Consider the following 24,109-nt stretch of genomic DNA (forward strand, 5'->3'; position numbering starts at 1 on the left):
CATCCCCATCCAAGAAAAAGCTCATAGCTAATTTTTTAATGACATTTTTATCGTTCTCCATTGCTTGGACTGGGTATTGTTGGTTCTTAATACACTATAATATATTATAAAATCAAGGCTTTCCCTCATTCTCTTTTTTTACATTGAAGTAATGAGTCGGCATATCCTTGACATCTAACATGATAGGCTGAATGTCAGTATTATCACTAATTTGAATCATTACAACAATAGTAGCCAAGGCATCGACAATCAGATTTTTTTTTAAGGTAAATGATCGAATTGGATATCTTCAAATTACTTTATCAACTCTAAAATATAATTACAATATGGAACAAGTTTTGAATCTCTCATCTCCTATTCTCCTTTCAATTGATATATAACTAGAGCTGAGTCCCCAAACACTTTTAATGCTTTAACTTTTTTTATCTACAGCAACTTGTAAACCCATGACACATGCCTCATATTCAGTAATATTATTTGTGTAATTAAAATTTAACCTCGCTGTTATAGGGTAGTATTATTCTTCTGGAGAAATCAAAATTACCTCAATTTCATGTTTCAAGGCATTGGCAGCTTCATCAAAATACATATTCCAATACTTTTCTTCATGCTTCCCCTTCTCTAATTAAAAAATAGTCATAAGATCTTTATCAAGAAAGTCAATCTCATTGGTTTATATTCTTCAGTAGCACGATCTGTAAGAAATTCAGCTATAATACTCTCTTTTATTACATTTTGGCTTACATATATAATATCATATTCCTAGAGCATTACTTACTACCTAGTAATTTTTTTAGACAAAGAAAGCTTCTCAAAGATGTATTTAATTGGATCCAGTTTTACTTAAGCTAAATGGTGTGATAAAGCATGTATTGTTTGAGTCTTTTGGTAGTCCAAGCTAATGCATAACACATTTTTTTTGAAAAAAAAACTTGAACTCATATTCTATAAATTTTTTACTTAGATAATAAATAGCTCTCTCTTTTCGATCATATTCATCTTACTGTCCCAGCACACATCTCATTGAATTCTTGTACACTGTTAGGTATAAAATTAAGGGTCTTATTAGAATCGGTGGCACCAACACTGAAAGATTTGACAAGTATTACTTAATTTTATCAAAAGTTATTTGGTATTCTTACAAAGAAGCTTAAAAATGATATCACATTTATAAGTAAGCTGAGATATAAACCATGAAATATAGTTTAACCTTTCCATAAAATCTCAAACTTCTTTTGGTGTTCTCGGAGGTGACAAATTTTGAATGGCCCATACTTTATCTGGATCAACTTCAATCTCATTTTTACTGACTACAAAGCCTAGCAACTTCTTACTTTGCCTCGAATGTGCACTTGGCTGGATTCAACTTGAGTTGAAATTTTCTCAACCTCTCAAATAACTTTTTAAGGTTGGTGACATGATCTTCATTTTTATGAGATTTTACAATCATATCATCTACATACATATCAATTTCTTTATGCATCATATCATGAAAGAACGTCACCATGGCTCTTTGATATATTACCCCAACATTTTTTAACCCAAAAGACATAATTTTGTAGCAAAAAGTTCTTCACATGATTACGAAAGTGGTCCTTTCCATATCATATATAGCCATTTTTATCTGATCATTCCCTTAAAACCCATCTACAAAGGAGAACATTAAATGCTTAACTGTGTTATCTATCAGTGTGTTGATATGAGGTAAAAGAAAATTATCCTTTAGGCTAGCCTTATTCAAATCATGATAGTCTACACATATTTGTACCTTCTCATTTTTATTAAAAATTGGTACTATATTGGTTACCCACTCTGGATACTTAACCACTTGCAAAAAACTTACGTCAAACTACTTTTTTACCTTTTTTTATTTTTAGTAGCATTTGAGGCTTCATTCACCTCAGTTTTTGTTGGACTGACTTATATTCTGGCTTCGAAGGTAATTTATGCTCTACTATCTCCGTACTCAATCCTAGCATATCTTGATAAGACCAAGCAAATATATTTACGAATTTAAGAAGTAGATATTTCAAATGTTACTTATCTTCTTATGAAAGTGAAGTGTCAATTCTGACCTTTTTCTTATTTTTCTCATCTCTTAGATTCACCAAGTCAGTTATCTCCTGATAAGGCTCAATTGGCTCAATTGGCTTATTTTCTTATTCAATCAATCTCATTAGATCCAGAGGTATAACATACTCTTAAAAATCATTTTCATTGTCAAGTTCATCAGTGTTAATTGAATTTTCAAAACTAACCTCTTGATTATTATCATAATTATCTTCTTGATCATTTAAAGACCTAAAATTGAATGAAAAGGGATATGTTTGCAAGATGTGTTTGAAAAAATGAAAAAATGGTAATAATAAAGGCACAAGAAAAAATGAATAAAAATATATCCTTCTTAATCTTTATTAAAATAATAAAAGATAAATTACCCAAACAAGAAAGATCACCCCAATGCCATAAGCAATAGCTATCGGGATGTATAATTACATTGAATTGGTCTCAAGGGTAAAAGGTATTTCAATGGTACTCTAATTGTTTAGCTCATAATTTGACAGACAAAAGTGAGCCTACCTTTTTTGTTCAAGTCTTATTTCATCTTCAATAGCATAGATGGTCAATTAGGTGAATACCTCTTCTATAGTTTGTTCACAATCTTTCTTCTGCATTTGGGTACATGAATCCTCCAGGCTTGAAAGTCTTATACAAATGTGAAATGATCATTAATCTTGTTATTTTACCTTCTGGTCTTCTCTTAATCTCTCATTTTTCTGTTTCATAGCTCAGGCCTAACCTTTCACTGTTGTCCACCACTATTGGGGGCTCTCTTATTCCCTGTAAGTTCTTATCCAATCTTACTCTTAGATACTAGCCTTTATTAATGACTTAGCACATTACTATCTTTGAAAAGGGTTGATTTTTAAATCTTTCACCCACAGAGTTAACTAAATCAAATGATCGATAAGGGCATTCCATTGTTTCCTCAACAGCTTCCACATATGGGGCATTCAATGGCTGAGTTACCAACATATATTCTTCTCTAAACACTACCACTAACTGGCCTTCCACATTGAACTTAATTTTTTAGTACATGATAGAAAGAATAGCCCTTGCCATGTGAATCCATGGTCTTTTCAGCAGATAGCTGTAAGATGAAGAGATATTCATCACTTGAAACTTTACATTAAAAGTGCACGACTTGATTTATAATGGCATTTCGATATCTTCTAAGACTTTTGGTCTGGTCTCAACAAAAGCTCGTACGACCATTTAACTATCCTTTATATGAAAATAATCGATAGATAGCCTTGCCAAAGTTAACATAGACATGATGTTGATAGCAAAACCATTATCAACAAAGACTTTAGCCATGATATGGCTCTTGTACTTGATCATGATATACAGAGCCTTGGCATTTTTTCTTCTCTCCGAGAAAATCTCATCATCACTAAATAAGATATAGTTTGGCATGGCTAGGTTTCCAGCTGAGTGATTTATATATTCAACAGATATATTATGTGCCACATATGTCTGGTTTAACATTTTTAGTAAGGTATTTCAGTGTAGTTTCGAATTCAATAGCAATGATAATAATGAGATTCATGTTGGCATTTTATTTAACTGTTTAACCACAGAATATTCATTATATTTTATCAATTTTAAAAATTCACAAGCTTTTTTTTCTAATACTGACTTCAGATGATCTCTCCAGGTTTCACTTCGGGCTTATTTTGCTCTTCACTTATCTTGGCCCTTTTTTTCCTAGCCTTCTCCAGCATTTTTGAAGTGTAACATCTTCCATTTCAAGTGATACCCCATACACCTGTTATGTTAGCAGCATCGAATTTAGAAGCACTTTTTTTTTGCCCTTGAACTATCATATCACAACCATATTTTCAAGATATAACTTTGTCATCCTTATACGGGAATGGAGTCAGTACTTTAAAAGTTACTGGCTTGGGAATGAGTTTGTTTATAACTAACTTTGGCTTGTTCCCATAGTGAATTGTTACTGACTTTAGAAATAATTTTGTTGGCCTATCAATCATAAATACCTCAACACTCTTTAAGACCTCTCTTTCTTCATAGAATTTCATCTGATACGAATCTATAAGCTTTTGTACCTCTTGGTAAAACTACTCATAAATTTTGATAGAGTGACCAATTTTCTCACTATGATATTTACAGTTAGTACCTGCTATATATGCTCCACGATAATAGTGCGAACTTACTGGCTGTATCATGTCAGCTTTCCATAAAGCATTAAATAGCTAACTGAGAGGTGTCTTAATATCTGTAACTTTTCTCTTCAAATGACACTATTGTTCCTTACTTAGAGCATTTATATTATGATTAGGCAAATGATTACCACTGACATTTGATACAGTTACCCCTCCTATATCAAAACTAATCATTTCATCCTTAATCAACCGTTGCACTTTATGTTTTAAGATAGTGTAATTTTTAATAGAATAATCAGTAATCCCATAGTGATAGTCACAATAAGTTGTGGGATCATACCACTTAGGGTAAGATGACTTGAGTGGCTCTAATTTGCTATGAGTAATCAGATAACTATTGTAAAACTCACGATATAACTCTGCTTAGGTCATGAGAATTGGGTCAAACACAGACTTTTCATAAGTAGTTCGTTACTCCCATGAACCACCTATTGGGCTAGCCAGACGGGTTTGAGGTCTTAAGGTAGGTTGAGTGTTAGGACTGTATATGGTATTTTTAGGTCTAAAAAAAGGCTGATATGTTTGGGGGTAAGATGACTGTGGGATTGGTTGGTATGAGTAAAGGGAAGTGTTATTTACAGTAAGATAATATGAAAGATATCCTTGTGGTGGGTAGGGTCGATAATCCTTAAATTGTTGCCATCAAAGCTCACAGCTTGAGCTTTAATCTTTTTTTTCTTTGGGCCTCTTTTAGTGGATGCCTCCCTTCTTTTAACTTGTCATTCTTGATGGCACTTTCAATAATTTCTTTCGAAATCATCATGTCGATAAAATTTTTGGTTGCATTCCTTATCATCTTTTCATAATATGAAGATTTTATAGTGCTGACGAATAGCACTGTGGTTTTTTTTTTAGTTAGAGGATGTTGCACTTGAAAAGCTATATTCCTTCACCTCTGGGAGTATTCCTTAAAAGATTCATTTATCTTTTTCTTCAGGTTTTGTAAAGACAAACGATTATGAGCCAAATCTATAATATGCTGATATTGACTGATGAAGTCATGAGCTATATCATTTCAAGAACAGATGCGAGTTTTGTCCAACTGGATATATCATATAGCAACAGAACCTATAAGGCTATCTTGAAAAACATTCATTAATAGTTTTTCATTATGAACATGGGCTACTATCTTTCAACAGTACATGGTAATATGAGTCTTTGAGTATTTCATACCATTATATTTCTCAAATTTTGGTACTTTAAATTTTGAAGGAATGAACATCCGAAACTAAGCAAAGCCTCATAGTCTCAACAGAACCATAAAACCCAATTTCTTCTATAACCCGTAATCTCTATTCAAGCATACTAATCTTCGAATCTTTGTGAGATTTCACTTTTACCTTTTCTTTTTCCTTCTCTTTCAAGTTACCTAGATTAAGAATTTGGATCAATTTTACTATTTTTTTAGTAAAGACAGGATTCACATAGCTATGATAATGCCCTGGGTTCAAAGCTGATGATATTTTAGGGTATACAAAATATATGAACTACTGTGATGGTATTCTGTGTGGATTGTGCTTGTTATGGACCAAAACATAGAAGATATAAAGGGTCGACCACTTCTTATGATGGAGGGTCATGTTAGCTTGTGTTCTCTTTTATCCATTTTTTCTTGTTCAACTTATTAAGAGCATCCAGAATCTTACTCAACTCATTTTTAAGTTTTTCCTGTGCCTTTCTATTTTTTTAAATTAATAAGAGTTTTTTTACTCTATTTGTCTAGCTCTGGCTCTTGTGTTATATTGGTGGACAGAGTTTTTATTGGATGGAGCTATCCTTGAACCTTAAATATCATATTTTAGAATTAGCCAGTTTATACAACTATCTCATAGTTATTTTGTTGAATGTAATAAATAAAAATGTAATGAATGAAGGTGCATGCATGTAAAAAACATTTACCTTAAGACAGTGTTCAACCAAAAGATTTCATTTATTCCAAAAAATTTTTGTTTACATAGAATTTATAATCTTAGAGTAATAGTCATAAAATCGTTTGATCTACTCATACTGATCTATGGCTTTCTCGATAAAGTTCAGGAGACGCTGCCTATGTTCTCTTACTGGAGCCATCACTTATTTCAATACATCTGCCTCTTCTACAATCTCTCTTGCTTTATATACCCCTTTGTAAATTTAGGTGTTAAGTGCTCAATATATTCTATTTTCTCAAGTTTTCCTTTTTATCACACCAAACTTAGTATGATAACTCTCTATGCTCTTTAACCAATACAGCAATATAGTATTATTATTCATTCAACCTTTGTCTCAACCTGCTTAAGTAACTATTTAACATGTTATTTTTTATCTGTACTTAGGTACTTTATTCTTCTAATTCAACATATTCTTACTTTAATCACTTATTTTCATCTGTCAGCTCAGTGATTGTTATCTCTTTGGCTTGTACCTTCACACATAACATTTTATGTTCATGGTATAGCTCCGCTAAGTCTTTTGACAACTGTGTCATGTTACTTAGCAATCTTTTAAACTTTGACTTCGTACTTTTTCGCTATATCCTTCCATTGATCTTTTTCCTCTTGAAGCTTTTGGATTTCTTGCTTTAACTTATCCTTTTCGATCTCAAATTCCTTTATCACAAGCTCCAATTCTAATGGTCTCTTCAAGCTTTCTTCTTAATGGCGGTTGAAAGCTTTCATAAATGAATACCATTTTTTATCTTCGTCTTGCTCTCCAAACCAAGTGAGTGACTTTATCAGTGAACGGTCCAGGGCATTCTACGGGGGTTTTTCTATACTTTAATCATCTCATTCATCCTCTGAAATGTTTTAGGCTCACTATAAAAAAAAATTCGATTAATGAAATTTATGCGTCATGGGAATGACCTATTCTGCCTCAAACTATCTTTTCACTAAAAGTGACGCATAACTTGTTGCTCTCCATAAACCTAAAAGTGGGACCACAGTGTTATCTCCACACTGATATAGCATAGGTTCACAATTCATCCACGAGACTAACCATCTTACTTTGACACTTGTCAATTTTTATAAGAAAGCTATCACTCTTTTTTAGACTTTTGTTCTAACCACCCATTTTTGTATAATTCTTTGATTGGAGCTCGATTGCTTACATAAAGCTTTAAAAAAGTACTTTTTTTCACTCGAAGTGACTTTTCATCCATAAGTATAATAACTATATACATCCTATAAGATGCCCTTTATTTCGATGATAGTAACTCAAATATCTGACAGTCTTTGTTGATATTACTGTTGAAGGGTTACAGCTATTGATCACACTTTTAAAAAAAATCAATTACTGCTATTTCAATATAACCCAAAACCTTTAAAAATATCACCATTTCGTATATGGCTATGGCAAATATGTCTAACCCTGTTCTTCGTCGACATGTTGCACTAGAAAATCATGAAAGAACTTTCAAGGTAGGCAAACTTGTTTTTGTTTCTTCTTTGCATGAAAATCCACAATCTCTTTGTCTATCCCTATAAGATAGGCCAAATTCTTACAAAACCCTTATTTATGTTTTTTGACATATATCTTGTCAGGAATATTGAGGTGCAAAGCTAACAAAGTCGAATACTCTTTAATGGTTGGTATCATATCAATTTTATTGAAGATGAAGCACTTGTATGTAAGATCCCAAAATTACACTGCAGCTCTAATTAGTTGATTATCGACATTTACTATAAGAAGGTATGCTATATGCTCATGTCTCTGGCAAAACTTTTTTTATCTTGATAGACTCTTTTTTTTTCATATATCAACCAAATTTTTTAGATTATTTTGTTTAAGAAGGATAGATGTCTCTTGAGACAAAGCAAAAGCATAGCTAATTGGTAAACAATCCATTTCTTTAGTTGAATCCTTTTTTACTGGTCTTTTACTTCGTTAGGTGACTCACAAGAAGCTAATACAAACGAAAAGCAAATTAGTCGTTCTGTGAAATCCATAACAACTTTTTGTTGAAGACCATCTTTCAAGCAAATGTTTTTTATGCAACTCTATGATATGAGCATGAATCATGCAAACATGAGTAAGAGAAGAGGTTAGTACATCAAATAAAGAGAAATAAATAAATAAATTAATTAATTAATTAAAACATCACACACAATAAAAAGAATGAATCATATGCTTTTGGTCAATTCTAAAAGGAAAGAGATGGCTCTATCTATAAGTTAGGCACTTCTAAGGTTTACTATATGTGGTTCGAGGTTAAAATCTAAAGGTTCTCAAATTGCTCCTTACATCATTGTCCATTACAGACTAATAAGGCACCCTAATCCTCACCCATTACAGGCTACATGCAAAAAAGGTTCAATTTGAGTGGGGATATTTTCTTAGCCACTGCGGAGGTATTAAAACCTCACAAAAGCAATAGATACTTTACTCCCTTCTAGAGGGACGGAGCTAAGGTAAAGAGCTCATATTATGCACATACATATGAATGACAGAGTTAACGAAGTAAATAAATAAAATGAATGAATAAAAAAACTATACAAAAAAGTTTAATTTTATTAGGCTTTTGGATAACACAAATTTATTTGTTGGCTTGACTCTCGAATGTTTCCAGTGGAGTCACTAAACTGTCATAACATCTATATTTAAGGACCATTACTAGACATTGACTTGAGGAGTCGTCACCAATCTTTTTTGTTTATGTGTGATTGATCACCTAAGGAATCTATCATTTCAAGGAACACCTAAGCTTGACTAAAGGTCCCTAAAAAAATAGATTTAGGTCTATTAACTAGAACAAGGTTCGGAGTTTGGTTATGAGTAAGAAAGGTTATAACACCCTCACAACGCCCATCGAAAAATAGTACCAACTTAATTTCGTGTTATCCGATAAGCCTTAAAAATTTTACCAAGTAATTATTATTAGAAATTATTCTTAATTAACTCCAATACTTTTAGCAAAAAATTAAAAAAATCCCTCACCTTAAGAGTATGCAAGAAAACTACTGTTTCACTTGCAGAGACTCTATCATCAGATTATTTAACATTAAAAATTTTCAAGAAAAAAAATAAAATAAAATAAGATGAATAATGATTCAACTTTTGATATAAATCTTTTTCTTTTCATTTTATAAAAAAACTCATTGCTTTTGTATAAGAAAATTTGATATTTTCAACTTTTCCTTAAAATGTTTTTCTTGATAATCTTTATTTTTAAGAAAAATTGGTACTTTCAACTTTTCCTCAAAAATATTTTTTTAAAAATTTTAATTTCAAGAAAAATTGATACTTTCAACTTTTTCTTAGAATTTTTTTAACAATTTTATTTTTCAAGAAAAAATTGATACTTTCAATTTTTTCCTCAAAAATATTTTTTAGAAATCTTTATCTTCAAAGGAAATTGATACTTTCAACTTTCCCTCAAAAAATAATTTTTTTGAAATTTTTATTTTCAAAGGAAATTGAAACTTTCAACTTTCCTTTAAAAATGTATATATTAAAAATTTTTATTTTTGAAAAGATTATTGAAAATTTAAAAAATTTAATTGAGTGAATAAATTATTTCAATTTAATCAATAAAAAAATATAAATAAATAAATAATAAAACTAATGAAAAAAAAAACCTTTGGAACAACTCGGCTCAACAACTAGGATTCGGCTCGGATTAAGGAAGAAAAACGACTCAAAAAAATGGCTCGGGAGTGCGCGGCTCGACACCAGGGGACGGCTGACACGCAGGTCAGACATAGGTTGCGACCGCGTTGGGTTAGCAAAACACGTGGATCATGGGGACTTATTAACGCCCAAAACGACGTCGTTTCAGGGCCCTATAAAAGGCTGAATTCGATCTTTCTTTCACCAGACTGCTCTTCCCCCTTCTTTCTCTTCTCCTTCTTTTCTCTCCCCTCTCTCTAGGATTCAAGAACACCAATTGAATCCTTCATCGAATTCTGAGATTTTCTCCGAAATCTGGATAGGGTCGCCAAAATTTGGTCAGAAGTTCATTGGTTTCTAAAAAATGGTTACCGAAAACTTTGAATTTCACCAAAAAGTCATCAAAAAAATTCAAATCTGACCGAAAAATTGGTCGAAATCTAGAAAATTTCCAAAAATTTCCTAGAAAAAAAATACCAAAAATTTCAAAAAAAATTTTTCCAAAAATTCTAACACCGCCTCTACTCCTCTAAACACCGTCTTTGCTTTTTTTTTCTCTCTATTTCTTTTTCTATGTGTTTTATACTTCTGATCAATAGGTATTTATATGATCAATCTCAGAATCCTTAATTAATCCAGATTTTCTTTTTGATTAAGTTTCTAGATTATCAGATTAATCATTGAATTTATTTTACACTGGTTTAATTCAACTATGATTCCTCTTATTCATGGCAGAATTCATTCATATTTTTATTATTTTTTTAATTATTTTGATTATTATCTCTTAACTGAAAATTAATCTTAAAAAAAAATGAGAAAGAAGAAAAATGTAAAAGAAAAATAGATAAAAAAATCAATAAATTACATAAAAAAAAAACTAATTAAACCTAAATTTTTTGGTTTGATTGATCCTATTTGGACCAAACTCAATTACTCTAAATGTGATCTAAATTGAGTGTTTACAGTAATATTACGAACTCTTGCGGGAAGGTTGGATGATTATGATCTCTTGCCCACGTCAAATGTCAACTTGAAACACAACTTTTTATCTTGTTCGCCTGTCAGGCCAAGTGGCCAACTCTGTGAATTTATATAGTCTTCATGTATAATCATTCTGATTAATTTCACATTTCCCTGCCAATTTTTTTGTAAATTGTGTTTTCTAGTCCACCCAAGATTGTTCTTAATTTGTAGTATGAAGATGAATTCCATTTGACAAGTCTTGTTTTGTATTAGCGGTTAATGTCATGGATAATCTTTGAATTATAGTAAAATGATTAATATAATATTTAAATTTTAAAAAATATTTAATAATTTATTAATTATAAATTTATTAATTAATATGTTATTCATTCTAATTATGTCATTAACTTTAAACGGTACACGTAATTAATAAATAATTTTTTAAATATCATATTATTTAATAAATTTATAATTTAAATGTTATATCAAAAAATTTAGATATTACATTAATCATTTTAATATAATTTAAAAATCAATTGTGACATTACATTATCCAAAGGGATTGAATTTTATTCATTCAAAGCCTAAAATATACAATCTTCCATTATATATATTCATGTTTCATAAAGCCATATTTCCCTTTCTTTCTCTCTGTGTGAAGACGATTGATTTTTTAAACAATCCTCAAAAATGGTAAGCTGATCAGTGGTTTCTTCATGACATCTAAAGCCGGTTATATATTCAAAAACCATCTTGCTACAATGCAGAATGATAAAAGCTACAATAATTTCAGGTAATTACGCACATTTGAAACGTTCTTCTGCAAGTAGATGGAAGCTACTTCTAGCTAGTTAGGTTTACATTAATCAGTCACCAATCACTAGAGTAGTAGTACAAGTACTACTCTTACCTATGGAAAACAGAAAACAACCCACCCCGGTTGGAACCCTTCTTTGATATCGTTGCTTTAGGCCTATATGACTTGTTACTGTGACCATCTAGTCCCCATCCATAGCTCTTGCATGATTTCATTTTCGCTCTGTTATACAATGGAATCACTTTCTTTGGCAGGTCCTCTATGCTTCTCACGCTTGCTAGAGATGTGAAAGATTGAGATTTCCCTTGATAATGTTTTGAAAGCCCTCTCCTGCCGGTTTATACTCTTTTCGTCAATCACCCAACGTTGGGCAACATTTTAGAATATTTATATAAACTCTATCATTCACTTATGTTTTATTGGAAAAGAAAGAAAACATGTTGCTTACTTGATGGGTAGTTGAGTCATGATCTCGGATTGATCATAAAGAGGCCCATTGGGTGATAAAGATGATAATGTTGCAGAAGATGCATCCTCAACCAAGTCTGATGAAGATATTGAAGAAATGGAGTTTTCTGAGTTTTCAAACGAGGATTCAATGGATATGGAGTCACATATTTCATTATTATTACTTCCTTCCATGACCATCATGTTACTGCACCAAGCTTCATTTCTATCCGTTTTCTTCAGATTCATATCTTGAAATATACGGCTTGCTTCTTCGCCCATTTGGATTAGTTGCAGAAACAAGAACAAGAGCAAGAACAAGATTTGAGTTCTGAAAACCCTTTACAATATATGTTCTTCTAGGAGGGAGCATATACATGTATATATATATATATATATATATATATATATATATATATATATAAACATGCTATTGCCACTTGTTTGATCTTGATTTACTTTTATAATAAAACAAGCAATCTTTATTGATAATATTTGGCGGTAAAAATGTAAGCATTGGATAACCTTGACCAGTTTAATTATTGTTTATTTATTTATATATTATTATTATTTTCTCCTCGTATTCCTTTATTCTGAGACATCGGATAAGACCTAAATTTGAAGGCATCCATATCCGAGTCACCATTTTCTTTTGGCTGAAAATGAGGTCTCTATCTTCGGCAACTTTGCCTCAAAAAAGCCATCACATATATTTTTACATGTTTTCGTGTCTCAAGGCAATCACATTGTAAAAGCTGAAGCAAAGGAGAGGAATATGTATTGGCAGAAGAAACTTCAGATAAGTATAGGGAAACATTTTTTAGTGGATTTGGGTGTGTTTTCTTACCACTAATTCTTGTTTTCTGCCTCCCCTTTGGAATGATGCCTGCTTACAATTCACATTTTGCCCCCATTTACTCCACTTTAACAAAATTTTATTATCATGTTGATGCCTTGGGTTGATACAAAATTTTCTTGTGGGATTTCATTTTGCCTTCGAGTTGTTATGGCTATATTTGGAAACGTCATTTATCTTGTCAGTTTCCTCGTAAATTCTTCACGAGTTAAAAAATTTACTTTCCTCAGAATTTGCTTTGATGTGAAAAGAATAAATGGTTGCAGCTGTTTGATTCAAGAAGCTTTATTGTCTCGTAATTGCCAGCTGGTGAATAGGATCTTAATGTTAAAATGATTTCAAATCAAAATTTCAATCTATCCTATTCCTACAACCGTCTTCTAATTTTTGAACAGCTAATTTTATGTGGTCAAAAAGCAAACACCACTATGAGTATTCTCAAATCTTTTAAGAAAACATGGTTGCAAAAACCCGGAGAGGCCATTCCTCGTTTCAATCAGATTATGGCAACATCCAGGCCGAAAGGTCTTTTAAGGTGTTCAGACTGATCATTGCCAATGCATAAAAATAGTACTATAGTTGCTAAGTGAAAATGATTTCCCCTTTTTCTTTTTCTTTTTTTCTTTTAGAGGTGCGGGGGCCAAAAGGTTGATATGGTAGGGAACAAGGATAAGAAGGTTGACTTGGGAACAAATCATGATGGCAAGTAGGCTATTACATGGGCAATGGGAATGCCACCACTTGCTTTCGTAGGTAGGCCTGCCTCACTGTCCTTATTATCACATTCTTATCCTTTTAGTGCCCTTAGCTTTGGTCCCTAATCAACCCTTTTCGCTGTTAGTTCTTCTTCCCGAGTTCAGTTTAGCACCCACATATCTTATGAGCTTATCTCGTAAAGATTTAACAATTTGTATATTATATTGTCACGTTAAATTCATATCAATATATTAAATATAATTTTTATTAAAATTTTAAATTATATTTTTTATATTATTTTGATATCATATTTAAAATTAACGAATATTTCATCCTTATAATTTTACTCAACAGATTATTTCTTTTGTCATTATTATCAATATTTTACTAATAATTTTCACTATAGTTGATTTCATTTGCTATAGATTCTGCTTAATTCTGAACATTTCAATGTGTAGGAGAAATGGGAAGATTTTGCAAGTAAACTTGTCTTATAGTTGAAATATGAAACCTTGATATACGTAAGATCATAGGATAAAAGTGCTACAAGAAACTGTTTTTTTTAGGTTTGAACAAGGTGAAGATTGATCCACGACCAAAACAATTACACATTCAAAACATGTTATTACAAAGTAAATTTATCTTGGGTAATTCACAGGAGGTTCTAAAGTACCTACCAAAATCCCAAGGTCGATGTCTTTGTCCTCAAACTTTTTGATGAAGGGGTGTCCCTACAAGATCAAAAGAAGTTCCGATCAAGGTTTTGGAGAAAAAAAATGGGAATTGTTACCAAGAACTTGGTGGTAAACCATGTGAAACTTACCAAGAGATCCAATGATGATTCTCTCTCTCGAGGGTTCTTCTGTATGCTAAAAATGGAATAGGAAAAGTTAATTAGAATACTGTTTCTGATCACAACAAAGTAAATGGAAAATGACAATGATAAAATGATAAACCAATATCTAAAAAAATGGAAGATTCCAATTTATGTCACACCAATTTGAAATGTTGTTCTCAATGATGTAGAAACTGTAATGGTTCAACAAGATTCCTAGCAATATAAATTCAATTTTAACTGTTTATCTGGAAAACCCAGGACAATCGCTCTATGTAAAATTAATAATTCAAATATCTAAACATATCAAGGAATATTGTGTAAACAAATGAAATTAATGTAAAAGGTTTTTAATCCTCAAGAATCATAAAAGCCTCCACATGAATGTCTCGCAAAACACAACAAATATGTAACTAGCTAGAGATTCTGTTGTCCTATAACTTCAGGAAGATATTAAAAAAGGATGAATACAAAGTCAAGTATGGGCTACATTTCCTTGGACGAGTTTCCAGTTGTTCATTGAATCTCAAATGCAGTGCAAATGGGTTGTCCTCAAAGAAAATTGTAGCATATCCACTATGTTTAGGTAACACAAAATTACTGTCAATGTGCATAAAATGAGCCTCTGAGGATCAAATTTTGGAATCTAGTGATATTGCAAAGGTGAGATTACATCATTTACTGAACTTGTGCACAAATTTTTCTCGCTACATGCTCCAAAAGTGGATAGCATATTGGAGAGGGTTGCTGGCTTCCACTAGAAAGCCTAGACAATGGCAAAAGAATTCCAGAAAACAAGCACCTAGAGCCCAAGCTTGACAGATCTATAGGATGAGATGATATTATGCAAAATAGACGTGTAAGTATTTACCAGGCTGATACAAATGAACAGAATTCTGGAGAGAATTGATCTGGTGGAGCAGTTGGAGGAGGCTTTTCCACAATTGCCTCCAAAAGCTCATAAAAGCTAGGCCAACTTTGCTGATCTTCAGATTGCATATATGGGAAACGTCCAATAGCACACTCAAGCACTACCATGCCTAAACTCCAAATATCACTACTATAGTCGTAAGTACTCCCACTAATTCTCTCTGGCTACAAATGGGAACAAATTGAATTAAGATTAAAATTTTATATAAAATCTTAGTGAGGACAAACACATTGGAATAGCTAATCGCAAGTATCTGAAATGATGAATTCAATGACAAACAAAAGTGTTACAAATTGATTTGAACAGTGTGGAGACTTCACATACCGACATGTAGTTGTAAGTCCCTACAAATGTGTCTCTCTGGCCCATGGAGGTGGCTAGCATTGCACTGACACCAAAATCAGTGATCTTCACTTCCCCTTTATGGTTTACCAGTAGATTGGATGGTTTTATGTCCCTGTGTATTACATGCCTTTCATGGTGCAAATACACAAGACCCTGTAGGACCTGAAACATAAAGATACATGAGTAGAAAGAAGAACGGACTTCTTTTGCTTTTGCTAGGAATTTTGTTTAGTCATTTATAAAATTTCTATTCACAGGAATGAAGAATACCTGCTTACACACAACTGCCAGATATGGCTCAAGAATTGTTTTAACTTGTCTGATCACATCAGCCAGAGATCCACGGTCCATGTATTCTAGCACAAGAGATATGGCTCCATTGTGATAGAAAGAATGATAGCAAACCACAACATGTGAACATTGTGATGCTTGGTTTATTTTTAGCTCCTGCACAATTTGTTTGCGAATTTCCTCTTGTATGTTCATTTGGATGACCTGCAGTGTATAGCACAATGAAATTTCCTGGAATCTGATTTTCATCATTTAAAATGGCCATGTTCTAAGCATTTTAAAATTTCTTATTATCATAATAATATCAAAGTCAATATACAAGGAGATTTATTCATAATTTAAGTAGTGAAGATTTTAAATTAAAGTCAAAACCAGGAAAAGGTAAGAATGTTGTTTATGGAATTTTGTGTTGCAGCTCTAGAAATTAAACAATTATGAAGACATTTCATATCTACTCATACAAGAAAAGAGAAGCACAGGCTAAAATATTTCCTTTTGGTGTTAATCTGTGCTATAGTATGAAGCACAAATAAAGAAGTATAGGACAGGCCTTCCTTCTATTCTCCTGTAAATCTTCAACAAAATAGAACTACATTTTAAATTTTTTATTGTGAAAATAGTACCAGCATTGAAGGTCGTAAATGGTACTAAACATGCCTTCTTTTGCCACCCACTCACAACAAATTATATCATGATCCCCATTTTACATCTATTAGTAATTCTCATATCTTAAATGACTTGAAAGGGAGAAGAAAAAGATAAATCCTAAGACTGGTAAACATAACATCATTCCCTGGTTTAAAATAAGTTAAAGACAATAAGGAAATCAGCAGAGTCTCTTAAGAGCAAGTTCAAAAACTAACTAGCAAATGAAAAAGGTATGTCAGTCTTGGACAATTACCTTCAAGGCAAATAATCTTCCAACCCATTTATGACGAACAAGTTGTACTACACCACCACTGCCCTTCCCAATAACTTTGATGGTCTCAAGGTCTTCCAATGAGAATTCAAAATCAAGCTCCTTGCCGTCAGAAGGCTGCTCAAAGTAACCCAGAAAGAAAGAATATCCTGAATCCCCAGAAAATTGATTCTAAAATGCACAAGGCATAAATAATACCATGGTAACTCGAACAAGCATTGCTGTACCATAAATAGTTAACTACACGTACATACAAAAACCACATACACAAAACATACGGACTTTAGAGAAAAGGGAAAATAACAAGGAGTTTGACGAGGAGACGGCAGAGGGAGGCAGGAAGAAGAACTGAAGAAGGAATGTGAAGAACCAAAGTTAGATGATTCTTTATACTATTGCAATTTGCAAGTACAGCGGCAGCCTTTTCTATGGTTTCCCGAATATCACATTAAATTTTAACGTAATCGCAACTTTTTAGCGTCAATATTGTTCTTGATTTTCAAGGGTAACAAAAATGCTGCAATAAATATAGTAATTGAAAAACAGATATACACTTGCAACATAGTACTAACAGAATCAAAACCAACTGAGTTAAAGTTTTCTAAATGGGCAGATCAGAAGTGAATTACATGAACAAGGTAAAAGAAAACTAAAATGGTAGTAAAACTAATAATACTAAAAGGAGCAGAATTTGAGCTGACATAAATACCCTCCAACAGAGCAAAAAGATCCAAGATTAGTTGAAAAAACTTACTCGAGATTCTTTCTCCTCGGAAATGAGACGCAATCCTTTATGATTTAGAAGCAAATCACCATCATGAAATGTCCCACTCGCCGTCCTGAAGATAAAGCAAATAAGAAGTAAAGCATAAACCGATCAAGCCATAAACTTTGATTCAAGAAGCGATTTCTAGTAAATCAAAAAGCAAAGCTCGACACAAAATCGAAGCAATCTCGAAATATGCTTACAAGAAAGAAGAGATTGGGGTTTCTTGAGCAGGAACAGAGAGCTTCAGTTGCTTTAATGGTTTCTTGCTCTTCATTTTCTTTCTTTTCTTTTTTTTTTTTTTTTTTGGTTCTTTTTCGGATCGTAACTGTAACGGACTCTTCAGATGAAAAAAGAGAGAGAAAAAGGTGATGTTGGATTCGTTGTAAATTCAAACGGGACAGACCGCGTAAAAAATTAATTCAAAATTTTTTTTTTTTGGGGTCGCAAATCACAATATATTATTATTAATATGATACGAGATTCTCCAATCTTTTTTATATTTTTTATTTAGACAAATTTAGTAGGCCCGTTAGCGTAACAACTTTCAACAAAGCTCTGCTAATTCGGCCCACACAAATTCTTGGACTGCTTTCACTGTTTTAGCCCCATTCTCAGCCCAATTAAATTTATTTTATTTATATATCAATCAATTAAATTAATTTTTTAAAATAAAAAGTAAGGAACACAGATTAAATTAACATACATTGATCTCTTGAAAGTTAGATATAAATTAAATCCCGAATTTAATTTGTTTCAAGTAAAAGAATAAGATGATAAACACGACATTGTTTCAAGTAAAAAAAATAATAATTACTAATAAGAATGAAAGCTTTGGGGGTAAAACTTTTTCACGACCGTTACTCTCACTTTTACGTTTTCATTATCGTGGATGCAGCAGAGCAATATGATCCAACAAAAAGCAAGTGAGCAATGATGTTATTATTATTATTTATTGACCTTTCAGAAAATAATAATAGGGGAGATTTTTGGTCCTATCAAAGGTTGTGGACCATTTTTAACAGGGTTAAATATAAAAATAGATTTTATATTATATATTTTTGTTAGTTTGATAATTAAAAAAAATAAAATTTTTAGTTTAGTTTAAATTTTTATTTCTTCAAATATTTTGATACTCTAAATTTGTATTATTATTTAAGTTATTTGCCTAATATTAATATATAATAAAATTATGATACGTGACGTAATATTCTTATATCATCACATTATTTATTTTTTATACCATCATTTTAATTTTTTTGAATTTTTTATTAAAAACTCAGATTTTATTTTTTTTTATTTTTAAAAATTTTCTGTTGAAATGATAATTAAACATTTATAACATGTGATATAATTTTATTGAATATTCATACTTCATCAATCAATTGATTAATGATAATAATACAATGTATTAAAGTGATCCAAAATAAAAATTGAAGTATCAAAATAAAAATTTTATTTCTTTAGATATTAAATTAATAAAAGATGAATAGTACATGAACCATTTTACATATTAATCCTTTTTAATACTGTAATAAGAGCCAATGCAAGCTAGAGGTGTTAATTTGGTGTGTTTGAATAATTTCAAATAAAATTAGTCAAAACTAAATTAATTGAATTATATTATTTTATTTTTATTAATCAAATCAATTTTTTTAATTTTTAAAATTAATTAAAAATTTTTATTAATCAAATAATAAAATACATGAAGTTAAATTATAATTTAAATTCTTAATTTTTTTATATTTAAAACAAACTAAATAAAATCATCCAAGAAAAAATTAAATACTAAAATATTAAATTAAAAATTTTAATAACTTAAAATAAAATGAATAATTTTATATATTTTTAATTATATATAAATTTTATTATATTTTAATTAAATTTTTAGTTAATTCAATTTTTGAATTAAATTAATCTCAAATTAAAATTTCTCTAAATTTTTTTTATAATTGATCAAAATTAATATAATAATTATTAATTAATTAAATTTAATCAATTTAATCAATTAATTAAATTAAAACCTAATTTTGAACGATCTGACGTAGACTTAAAAAAGAAAAGAATAAAAAACGGTGCGGGACAGAAGAAGACGGAAGAGACAAACATGCCCATGGCTCAAAAGGAGCGGAATCAAAATGCGTCTCTTTAACTGGAATTCATAAAAATTATTGTGAAATCCGGTCCGCGGTCCGAAACGCTGTCTCACTCTGACTCTGACACAAAAAACACCCCTGCATCAAAGCTCAGCCAGCCAAGCTTAAGTGCTCCCTCTATCTCTCTCACTCGAGCACCGAGAGAAAGCTTTTTCTTTGCTCTGCATTTTGAGAACAGTGAAGAGTGAGAGAGAGAGAGACAAAAATACGTTACTCCCTAGTTCCATTCTCTAGAAGAAGAACGTTGGAAGTTTTACTGACCCAAGTTGAGTAAAACGCAGTAATAGTAAAGTACAAGAGAAGATTCTTTGGATTTTCTTTTTATGAACAATGGTTTCAAGATTCAAGCTTATCTTTGCAGTTTCTTTTTTGCCTTTACTTTTAGGTATCCTCTCTTATCTTTCTCTTCACTGTGTTTCTGCGTTACAGTGACTAAGTTTGTGCTTTTCTTTCGCGAAACTTGTATTTTTTTTTTTTTAGCTACTTGCCTATTAATCTTTGCTTAGATCTTTGTAAATTTCAGGATTTAATCTCTGATTTTGAATACCCACATTTCTTTTGAGTAAAAATCTCTGCTTTTTTTAGCATTCTGCTTGTGCATCATTCCTTTCTCTGATCAGTCACTCTCTTTCTTAATAGTTTGTTGCCTATTTACTCTCTTCCTCATCTGGGTATCCTTGGTTTTTGATTTTTTGCTCTTTGGGTTATCTAGTTTTATCTTAATATGATAAGAAATGTTATCTTTGTAGACCACCTGATGCATTAGTATCCAACAGTTACCCACTTGCATCTAAGATCCTGCTATCAAGTAGGTACGGCTTCAATATCTAGGACAGCCAGATTGCAATGTTTTAGTTGGTGGACCTCTTGATAATCTTCTCTAGTTTATATCATAGATTGACCACATTCCATGATGGAACGCTGAATCACGTGTCTGATTATTAGTTCTTCATTTCTAAGAAGAAATGAATACACTACTGGTGGATTGCTCTAGCTTCTTGCAATGGTTTTAAAGATGCCTTAATGTTTACCGAAATGAAGTTAAAAAATGCTTTTGAACTTGAAAATCTAGTTCGGTGAATGTTTCCACTTTTGGACAATGTGATATCTCCAGATTAGGCGAACTTGTGCGCCAATGTATGGATACCATTCTTACTTCCCCATATGCTTCTTGCTCTACATGTTTTATTCTTGTCCTTGTTATCACACCTCTTTCATGCTTCAACATTCTTCTTGATATATTTAAATTTGAGAGGATTGTCTGTAGCTGCGAATTGCCATTTTAAGATTCCTTGAACTTATAGTTGATTGACAGACTAAATTGGATTAGCATTGACACGGAGGTTTGAACTGCAGTTGAATTTGAAAGTCTTGTACGGCTAGAATTTTGGGCTTTTTCCATTGATTCTTTATGTATCTCCAAAGACCTAGTTGCTAATGAAGCTTTGTAATGGAGATTATCTTAGTGTTTGGCTGCCGGAAGATTCTTTTCTGTGACATACAGTATAACATTTTTATTGAGGCTACACTTAGTTTTCCTATTTTCTGTTTCCTTGCTTCTTCTCCTTCAATGGGGGGAGGTTGAGCTACTTGGCATAGATAATGAACTTTTTTGCCATATCTGACTGGGATTATGTAGGAAGCAGTGATGACTGTAACTAAATTGCTTTGTAAAACTTTTTTTTTTTGTGGAAAAGAAATGGAATATTATGTTTTGCCTTGGGAATACATGTTAACCATGTTGTGTCTCCTCTTCCTCTCTCTATTCTTGTAAGATTGCTCAGTTGCTCTGTCTTTAAACTGGGTTCCATGGTTAGTTGAGGACTTTATCTGATGCCAACTGCTATTGCAGATTTCTGCAGGGGAAGCATAGTTGGAGTTTGCTATGGAAGGAATGCTGATGATCTTCCAACACCTGATAAAGTAGCACAACTGGTTAAACTTCACAACATTAAGTATCTCAGGATTTACGATTCTAATATCCAAGTGCTGAAGGCCTTTGCAAACACTGGAGTTGAACTTATGGTTGGAGTTCCAAATTCAGACTTGTTAGCATTCTCCCAGTTCCAATCAAATGCAGATTCATGGCTAAAGAACAGCATCCTTCCATACTACCTGGCCACGAAGATCACATACATTACTGTAGGTCTCGAAGTCTCAGAGAGCCCAGATAATGCCTCTGCCTTGGTTGTACCTGCCATGCAAAATGTCCTCACAGCATTGAAAAAGGTTGGTCTGCACAAGAGGATTAAAGTTTCAACTACCCATTCCCTAGGGGTTCTGTCCCGATCATTCCCACCATCTGCTGGGGCTTTTAACAGCAGCCATGCATTTTTCTTGAAACCTATGTTGGAATTCCTAGCTGAGAACCGGTCACCTTTTATGATTGATTTATATCCTTATTATGCCTATAGAGACTCTCCAAACAAGGTTTCTTTGGATTATGCTCTGTTTGAGTCATCTTCAGAAGTCATAGATCCAAACACTGGTCTACTTTACACAAACATGTTTGATGCCCAGATAGATGCCCTTTATTTTGCCCTGATGGCTCTAAATTTCAGAACAATTAGGGTTATGGTCACTGAAACTGGCTGGCCTTCCAAAGGTTCATCCAAAGAGAAGGCTGCTACTCCTGACAATGCCCAGACCTATAACACCAATCTTATTCGACATGTTATCAATGACTCTGGTACTCCTGCCAAGCCTGGTGAAGAGCTAGATGTCTATATTTTCTCATTGTTTAATGAGAACAGGAAGCCTGGACAGGAATCAGAGAGAAACTGGGGCTTATTTTATCCAGACCAGACAAGTGTATATAATCTGGACTTCACTGGAAAAGGTGCTGTTGATATGACAAGAAGCGGGAATGGTACCAATTCAAGTGGAACCACCTGGTGCATCGCCTCTAGCAAGGCGTCTGAAGCGGATTTACAGAAGGCCATAGATTGGGCTTGTGGTCCTGGGAATGTGGATTGCTCTGCCATTCAGCCTAGCCAACCATGTTTTGAGCCAGATAATCTAGTTTCTCATGCCTCTTTTGCATTCAACAGTTACTACCAGCAAAATGGGGCTAGTGATGTTGCATGCAGTTTTGGAGGAAATGGTGTCAAAGTTGACAAGGATCCTAGTGAGTGTATTATTTTATGCAGAATCTAATTAAAAGATTGCATTACACATGCTTATCCATTCCTATTACACCAACTGAGCTGCACAGAGGTATTAATATTAGCTTAAGTGAACTTTTTCAAACCATGTTTGGTTTAACAAACAACAAACTTGCTCCAATGTTCCTGAAATTGGCTGATACTATAAATTGTTCATTTACCTTATAACTAATCTATCTTTAACCTTATAGTTTGGAATGATTTTTTTAAATCTGAAAACTACCAGGATCTGTTTGTTGATTTAGTTTTCTACAGTGTTGTTGGTGTCATTCAGAATTAGATTCTGGAATGATCTTGCTTAACAAGAAACTAATTATTTTAATTATTTGTGCAGGCTATGATAATTGCATCTATCTGACCGCTGGAGGGTAAGCACAGATTCTGAAAAACCTCATGTGCCGAATTTCTTTTTTCCTTATCATCCTTCATTTTGCCCTCTTTTTCTCATGTTATATATTTCATTACAATCCTGTTTCCTTTGATTTGATCCCATATTTTTAGACATTCATCATTGAATGTACTAAAGTTCTTGTGATTATCGTGCAGGATCAACAAAACTGCCGCAAGTAATGCGACTGCCTTTGCTAATACCTCATCCTCCACACGTAATGAAGTGCACGCATGGATTGCAAGTTTCTTTCTACTGACTTTAATCTCATTTATCTTGAACCTGGGCAATGTGTTAGATGCATCATTCTGAAAACGGTTGAGCAGTCTGGCATGGACATGAAGGGTGCCCTCACAAGACAAGGGAGATGTGTTCAAGAAATTTGTGATGGGGAAGATTTGCCGCTACCTCCAGTTTTTGTTTTGGTATATTGGTAGTGCTGAAGGGTGCTGTAAAATGAGAATGTATATGCTGACCATTGCTGCTGCTTGTATTAAATGTGGTGCGATTGCAGTATCCTGTGTTGGGTACAATTTTCACGCTAGTTAAAGGCCAAGGTTTCTTTTTCATCAGAATGTTTATCCTTAATTCTAATACCGCGGGGATTCTGAGACTGTAGCTTCTCCTTCGGAGCCCAACCATTCCTTACCTGTTCATCTCCAATTTCCCCCACCCATCCAAATTAAAATGCAATCGCCTCCA

The 24,109-nt window shown here is 32.5% G+C and overlaps 2 protein-coding genes and 1 pseudogene across 4 annotated transcripts; 1 reads left to right on the forward strand and 2 right to left on the reverse strand.

The window, feature by feature from the left end:
• Positions 1–11,372: 11,372 nt before the first annotated feature.
• Positions 11,373–12,400, reverse strand: LOC111300351 (uncharacterized; annotated as a pseudogene). Its single transcript, XR_016329502.1, has 2 exons — positions 12,062–12,400; positions 11,373–11,943 (listed from the first exon to the last, which is right to left on the reverse strand). The product of XR_016329502.1 is annotated as an uncharacterized LOC111300351 (transcript).
• A 1,709-nt stretch (positions 12,401–14,109) lies between these two features.
• Positions 14,110–18,095, reverse strand: LOC111300352 (mitogen-activated protein kinase kinase 6). 2 transcript variants are annotated; one of them, XM_022895987.2, is made up of 8 exons: positions 17,903–18,092; positions 17,688–17,772; positions 16,916–17,050; positions 15,994–16,218; positions 15,703–15,885; positions 15,319–15,542; positions 14,436–14,481; positions 14,110–14,343 (listed from the first exon to the last, which is right to left on the reverse strand). In XM_022895987.2, exons 1-8 carry the CDS (start codon positions 17,974–17,976, stop codon positions 14,251–14,253), a joined length of 1,065 nt encoding a protein of 354 aa, XP_022751722.1. In that variant the 5' UTR covers positions 17,977–18,092; the 3' UTR covers positions 14,110–14,250. The 2 variants fall into 2 exon arrangements, with proteins under 2 accessions (XP_022751722.1, XP_089602934.1); XM_089746808.1 differs by having other exon boundaries at positions 14,257–14,343; positions 14,436–14,474; positions 17,903–18,095.
• A 1,698-nt stretch (positions 18,096–19,793) lies between these two features.
• Positions 19,794–23,976, forward strand: LOC111299130 (glucan endo-1,3-beta-glucosidase 13-like). The gene is made up of 4 exons (XM_022894130.2): positions 19,794–20,240; positions 21,708–22,982; positions 23,354–23,387; positions 23,566–23,976. The coding sequence occupies exons 1-4, from the start codon at positions 20,186–20,188 to the stop codon at positions 23,717–23,719; spliced, it is 1,518 nt and encodes a 505-aa protein (XP_022749865.1). The 5' UTR covers positions 19,794–20,185; the 3' UTR covers positions 23,720–23,976.
• Positions 23,977–24,109: the final 133 nt, after the last annotated feature.

Source organism: Durio zibethinus, chromosome 18 (genome assembly GCF_047325235.1).
Source record: "Durio zibethinus cultivar Kanyao isolate XHJ-2024 chromosome 18, ASM4732523v1, whole genome shotgun sequence".
Lineage (NCBI taxonomy): Eukaryota > Viridiplantae > Streptophyta > Magnoliopsida > Malvales > Malvaceae > Durio > Durio zibethinus.

What these genes read in the sequence shown, in the direction of transcription:
- LOC111300352 (XM_022895987.2), bottom strand. Translation starts at nt 17,976, where the DNA reads ATGAAGAGCAAGAAACCATTAAAGCAACTGAAGCTCTCTGTTCCTGCT. An exon ending in GAAGATTATTTGCCTTGAAG is followed by an intron (nt 16,219 to 16,915) that starts GTAATTGTCCAA and finishes TATACACTGCAG; the next exon opens with GTCATCCAAATGAACATACA. An exon ending in GGACTTACAACTACATGTCG is followed by an intron (nt 15,543 to 15,702) that starts GTATGTGAAGTC and finishes TCCCATTTGTAG; the next exon opens with CCAGAGAGAATTAGTGGGAG.
- LOC111299130 (XM_022894130.2), top strand. Translation starts at nt 20,186, where the DNA reads ATGGTTTCAAGATTCAAGCTTATCTTTGCAGTTTCTTTTTTGCCTTTA. An exon ending in CAAAGTTGACAAGGATCCTA is followed by an intron (nt 22,983 to 23,353) that starts GTGAGTGTATTA and finishes TTATTTGTGCAG; the next exon opens with GCTATGATAATTGCATCTAT. An exon ending in ATCTATCTGACCGCTGGAGG is followed by an intron (nt 23,388 to 23,565) that starts GTAAGCACAGAT and finishes ATTATCGTGCAG; the next exon opens with GATCAACAAAACTGCCGCAA.